The sequence below is a fragment of the Aythya ferina genome (assembly GCF_964211825.1).
Source record: "Aythya ferina genome assembly, chromosome: 4".
In the NCBI taxonomy this organism is placed as follows: domain Eukaryota; kingdom Metazoa; phylum Chordata; class Aves; order Anseriformes; family Anatidae; genus Aythya; species Aythya ferina.
In genome coordinates this window covers 51463886-51470132 of record NC_140300.1, presented here as the reverse complement: position 1 = coordinate 51470132, position 6247 = coordinate 51463886, and the positions used below count along the sequence as shown (strand labels likewise).

The window sequence follows — 6247 nt, the reverse complement described above, 5'->3', positions numbered from 1 at the left end:
CAAATTTTTTTGAAAGCTGTTTTGGCCATAAAACAAAGTAAGATCAAGGGACCTGCACAGAAGATCCAGTGTTTAGGAATAAAATGGCAAGAGGGTTTTCACAAATCAGAGCATGGTTGGGATTGGAAGCCCATCCTGTGCCAACACCCTGCCGTGGGCTGGGACACCTCCCACCAGACCAGGTTGCCCAAAGCCCTGTCCAGCCTGGCCTTGAACACCTCCAGGGACAGGGCATGCACAGCCTGTTTCTGTGCAGCCTGTTCCTGTGCCTCACCACTGTCTGCATAAAGCGTTTCTTCCCAGTGCCTAATCTAAATTGACCCTGTTTCTCCACAGCTGAGGTGCAGGCCTGCAGGGAGGAATAGAGACTCTCTTTGCACTGCAGGGGCTGTTCAGCCATTTCATCCGTGTGCTCCTCCCTGTCTTCCCAGGTCACTACTGGCAATGAGTTGGCATACGACGATGGCGTGCTTGGTGCAGACTTCTCCACGTGCGTCACGTGCACTTGACTTCCTCTGGCTGCCCAGATAAACCACCTCAAGCTTGGCTCACTCCCTAAGGTACAGTATACACCTCTCCCACTTCTTGGTTAGTGCTTCGGTAATGCGATTATTGCTTCGGTAGCACATAGAAAAGCACCCCAGGTGCCCAAACAGATGTCAAGCCCCATGACTGAGTTGCTGATGTTGCCATAACTCCCTACATCGCCCTGGGACACAAGGAGGGCTGGTGTGCCATTGCGGCATGCTGTAATGGTGCTGCGGCCGTGGGCTCCACCCGCCCTGCCACAGCGGTGCTGTCAGCTCTGAGTAGCTGAGAGGTGTCTCCAGGGGCCCCAGTCTGTTGGGGAACCATCTGGAACAGGCCAGAACAGACCCAACCTTGGATCCCTCAGGGCCGCTCCTGCAGCCCCCTGCAACCCAGCCCTCGCCCCCTGCCCCCAGCATGAGGTGGGAGGACGGGGCAGGGGGACGGGGCCAGGTCTCAGCTAAGAGGGGCCGAGCAGCAGCAGTGTGCTGGGCCCTGCCCCGCTCTCCCCTCGCCCAGCCTGGCTGCGGCTGCCGTCAGGCAGCTGAGGTGCTCCGTCCCCCCGGCATCACCCGTGCTGGCTGCTCCCCTCCCAGCCTCGTCCTGCACAGGGATGGAAACGGTTCTGATCCCTTCCCATCCCTGAGGACTGGGGCACTGCCCGCAGTGCCCACCTTGACGACAGGAACGACATTTGCTTTCTCCAGTTTGTCAGCAGCCTCTTCTGATCGTGGTGACATTTGATGGCTAATCCTGGGAGGCCTCACGGTTAGGTCCACCAACTCCTTCAGAACCCTTTTGTGCATCCTGCCAGGCTTTTCCCCACAGGCCCCAACGTGCCCCCCTGGCCCTACGAAAAAGACCCTTTGTCCGCAGAGGTGAGGCCACGTTGAGTTGGATTTCCCCAAGGACACAGCGAGCGGTGAGACTATATACAGAGTTTTATTGCCCACAGGGTGCCACAGTCACAGAGGGCCTTGTCTGCCATCTCCACACTCGGGTGTCCTCAGTGCTGCTCAGGCCCTGGAAAGCTGCAACAAGACAGACAGAGCTGTGAGCAGCCAGCCCAGGCTGTGAGCTGTGCCCCCTGCCACCCTGGAGCTGCTCCCCCCTGGCTGGCCGGCCGCTGGTGCTGGGCATTTGCCGCGCTGCTTCTGGGCTCTGACCTCTGCCCAGACCCACGGATCCGGAGCTCAGCCCCATGTGAACCAACCTGCTATGTGACGGAGCCTCATTCCCTTCTTCTCCTTGCCAGGATGTCAGCTAAATGACAGAGCAAAGAGGCAAACATCAGAGCACCGCTCAACAGCCCTGGCTTCCAGCCCTGCCCTACAGCTGGGACACATGCTTGGGGAACCACTGTGCCAGGCTCTACAGATCACGACTTGATGGGTGCTAAAGCTTTTGAAGGAACTCAGAGGCAGGTTGCAAGGAAAAGCCCTGCATCCCTGTGTACCCCATCTTCAGCCCATGGGACACAGCACGGTGTCTGCCCTGTTCTGCAAAGGCAGGGCCCGGAGGAAAGAGGACAGAGAAAGCAGAGGCCCCTACAGCTCTCTGGTCAGGAAAGGGAGTGGGAAGTTCCAGTGCGGGCTCTCACCAAGGATTTCGAAGGTCGATGTGTGCAGCCTCTGACCGTTCTCTAGGCAGCCTCTCCTGGCCACGGTATGGAGCCTCTCCAACATGCTGGGGGCGTATCTGGCCTAGGGCAAGACAGGAAGGCACAAGTTCACGGGGGTCCAAAAAGATGCCTTCTGTTGCCCCTCAGCCAGCTGGCTGGGTGGGCCGCAGGGGGAAGGGGAGAGGCAGTGGGTGGCCAGGAGGGATGGCCATGTCCCAGTCCCGGCCAGCCCCACGTGCATCACCGCGCACTCCCCCGAGGGAGCCAGGGCAGGGCCGCAGGGCCCTGACGTCTCTCTGGAGCACAGCTTACTTACCAGGTAACTGCAGACCGCATCCTGCAGCTCTTCTGCACCCAGCCTCTTGCAGAGAGAGGTGATCTCCTGTGGCCGACTCAGCCCCATAAATGGAGCACAGAGTTGGAAGGTGATCTTGCACATCTGAAGAAGAGAATTGTGCCGTCATTCCTCCTCCACCAGCGTGTCTGGGACCTGCCCAGGGAGCTCAGCCAGCCATGTGCTGCTGAGCTCCACCTGGCGGGGGGCTGCCCGAGGGGCACTCGCTGGAAGGGGAATGCACTGGCGGCAGCAGAGGGGACCTGCTCCATCCCTTAGGCCGGCACCCGACCCAGTCCTGACGCCTGGCAGCCGAATCCGTGGGCTTGCTCCCCACTGCCCGCTCCCAGGGGAGCAGCAGCTGCGGGATGCAAAGGCAGGCACGAAGGTGCGTGGCCAGAAAAAGGGCCCAGAGGCCTGAGATGGTCCTGCCAGCGATGCTGGTAAGACTGCCCTGGGCAGCACAGCGGAAGGCTCTCTGGAACACTTTTAGGGGGGATCTGCAGAGACGCCCGGCAGCTGCTGAGCAGGCAGGAGTGGCAGAACGCCTTGCAGCTTTCTGTGGCTTTGGGAGCAAGCTGCAAGGGCACTTACGCTGGCAACTGCGGAGTCGGGATCCCGGAGGTGCAGGAAAAGGCTGACCCATGTTTCCGCCACTTCTCTGGCAAAGAACGACCGCTTGCTCGAGGCTGAGGAGGCCAGGACTGAATAGAGGCGCAAGGCCGAGTAGCGAAGGTACTCTACTTCCTGCAACCAGAAAGCCCTTTGTCAGCTGGGTAATGAGGCCGAAGCAGACATTCAGCCAGCAGAGGCCATGCAGGCGGCGCGTGCAGGCCCCTGCGGCAGGAAGAGCTGGGTTCACTCACAGACTCGAAGAACATCTTGGTGGACTGGGCGATGTCTTCAAAGGCCGATCCCAAGTTCACCGCCTGCAGCACCCTCACGAGCTCAGCTAGCGCCAGCATGCTTTCTGCAACCACCTCGGGACAGGCAGTGTCCTCCAGGCTCTGTTGCAGCACCTGGACGACTTGTCTCCCGTGCTTCTGCATCTGCAAAGCCAAAGACGTGCACAGACTTAGGGCTCTCCCTGCCTCCAAGGGCTGCTCTTTATTTACGTGGCTGACAGGTCTGTTCCAAAGCACTGTTACTCTGACATATGGCACCCAATTTGCCCTTGGCAGCCCTGCTTTTGCCTTTGCCGCTCTGTCCAGGCCCTTGAAGCAGCTCTCCCCCGGGGTCTTGCTAGGGAGGGGCTGCAGTCAGAGCGCAGGGAAATCCGTCTCACCTCCACGGGCATGCTGCCAGCTGCGTTGCCCAGAGCTCTCGCTGCCAGCTGCCTTATGGTGCTGCTTCGGTGGTGTGCTTTCTCAGCCAAGACACGCAGAGTCTTCGGGATGTTCCTCTTCTCAATAGGCGGCTCCTTCATCAGCTGCAAGAGAGCAACACAGCCACGAGTGTCAGGACACAACCTCAGCCCAGGCACAGCACACCAACAGGCTTCGGACAAAGGAGTCTCGATGGTGACGCTTTCTTCTCACCTCTCCCCACAGAAAGAGGCAGCCCAAGCAGCAATCTCTTTCAGAAAAGCCCTGGGGAGCCCCCCTGCCCTCCTACTGCCTCACCTCAGCAAAGAAAGCCATGGCCGTCAGCTGCAGGTTTGCTGATGGGTAGCGCAGCCACTGGGAGAAGCTCTCAATCAGCTCCCGGGAGATGAGCTGGGCACGGACCAGGACACTGCACAAAGAGCACAAGGGGCAACGCCCGGTCAAGTAGGAAGGCTGCAGGCTGCCACCGCGGACTTCCCCTCCTCCAGCACAGGCGCTGCTCTGCCCTGCACAGAGCTCCCCGAGCACGCAGGAAAGGGCCCCGGCAGCCGTTCCCCTGGGCGCAGCCACCGAGAGGAAGGTGACATGCTGCCCTGGGGCTCTCACCTCGTCAGGAGGCACATGCCCTCGGCATGAGTGCAGGGGCTCTCCAGCATCGCCGACATTTTCTGCCTCCAGAACGGCGTCAGCCAGTCCTCAGCGCATTTGCTCAGCACTGACATTAGAGTTTCGCAGAAAGGCCTGGGGAAAGAGCAAGAGCCAGACAAGTCTCAGATCAGAGCAGTGTTCCGCAGGGGAAGACTTAGCAGAGCAAGAATGCTCAGCAGCTTTACGAGCCGCTTCTTCACTCATCCCAAGCTCCATCGAGGGAGAGGCAAAGAACCGCAGAGGCAACGCTCTGTAGCCACCAAGTCTGTCTGTAAAGCTGGCCAAAAAAGCAACTGTCTTTTTTAGCCCTGGCAATGCCCCAAGCCGCTTACAGAAGGCCAAAAGCCAGGGCTCCCAGGATCAGTCGATGGCAGGGAGGAGAGAGCGCCCTGCGGCAAGGTGCCCTCTTGTGTTGTGGGGGGACTGATCTGAGCACTCGAACCTCCCCAGGGAGGCAGCACCGCCTGAGTGTAATGCTTGGTGCATGCTGACAGGCCGGGAATTACACCGGCAGAGCCTCCACGGCAGTAAAGCACAGATGCCCATGGCCAGAGCTGGGCCACAAACCCTGCGAGGATGTGGCAGCTGTGCTTGTGCTCCCTGGCAGTCACCGCCCAGGAAGACCCTCAGCACACAGACATCTCTACCGCAAGGAAAACAAGCTTTGCACAAGCCATCGTGCAATAATGACAGCCTGCCCGAGAGAAAAACAGAGAAAAGAAGCCCCCAAACAAACAGGGATGGGAGGAGAAAAGCAAATCTGCAGCCTCAAGTGGCCTCAGGCCTAGGAAGCAGGACAGGAAACAAACAAACATGCTTGGCTAAGCCATTCAAGCCCCCCTTGCCCTGCCCCTCCTACTCCTGACCTGCACACGTTGCCCTCTTGCTGCTGATACTCAGCGTGCCCTCTCCAGGGGCTGAGGGGCACAAACAGCATCTCTTCCCCCAGTGCCTTGCTGAGCTGCAGCAGGAGCGGAGGGAGGAGAGAGGGAAGCAAGCTCTGGACCCCCTCCTTGGACTGTACGGACACCATTTCTGAGATGACACAGGTGACCTGCAGGGAAATGAGACCACCCGAGAAGCACCCGTTAAACAAGAGCTTTGCCACCAGCCGCGGCCCGCTGGCTGCCTGCACGCCCCGTATCCGGGACAGCCTTGCAGCCTGGGAGCAGCGGCTGTCCCGGCTGTCCCGAACTGCTAACGCTGAGACACTGCAGCAGTGTCCTGGCAGTGTCCAGAGACGCTTGCAAAGGGCACCCAATGCCTCAACGCCTTGCCCTTGCACTGGGAGTGGGGGAGCAGACGCAAAGCCTCTGCCACTGAACGTACAGTCAAGGACTCCGCAGAAGGCTGGTGGGCGTGCAGCCTGTGACTGGACGAGCTGGGCTGGGAGCTGTCATCTCCCACTCTCTTCAGCTTCCTCGATAAGCGCTTCAGCACACCGATGCCAATACTGTCTCTCCCCAGAGTCCTCCACAGCTCCAGTGTGTTTCTGCCAAGAGATGTGCAACCGTGAGCCCGTATGTTCTGTGACCTGGGATGCCTTCACCTCACGCTTCTTCAGTAGCCGGGCTGAAGATGCCCGGTTCCTACCAGCGCTACAAGCACACCTCCGACAGTTGGGTGGAGGAGAAGGAGCTGCTGCTTCACTTGGATCGCCCTAGGGGAGGCAAGCTACGGCTCTCTGAGCCCAGCAGGAAAGGGAGTAGCGCATGTACATGTACCTGTCCACAGGCACAAACTTCTGGAGGATGACGTTAATCGTGAGCTCCTCGTGATGGCGGGCCAGGA

The 6247-nt window shown here is 59.5% G+C and overlaps 1 protein-coding gene across 1 annotated transcript; it reads right to left on the bottom strand.

The window, feature by feature from the left end:
* Positions 1–1231: 1231 nt before the first annotated feature.
* LOC311435589 (protein maestro-like) lies at positions 1232–4575 on the bottom strand. Its single transcript, XM_084516768.1, has 9 exons — positions 4415–4575; positions 4106–4217; positions 3769–3912; positions 3350–3532; positions 3078–3230; positions 2466–2588; positions 2129–2231; positions 1742–1791; positions 1232–1559 (listed from the first exon to the last, which is right to left on the bottom strand). The coding sequence occupies exons 1-8, from the start codon at positions 4528–4530 to the stop codon at positions 1760–1762; spliced, it is 966 nt and encodes a 321-aa protein (XP_084372894.1). The 5' UTR covers positions 4531–4575; the 3' UTR covers positions 1232–1559; positions 1742–1759.
* Positions 4576–6247: the final 1672 nt, after the last annotated feature.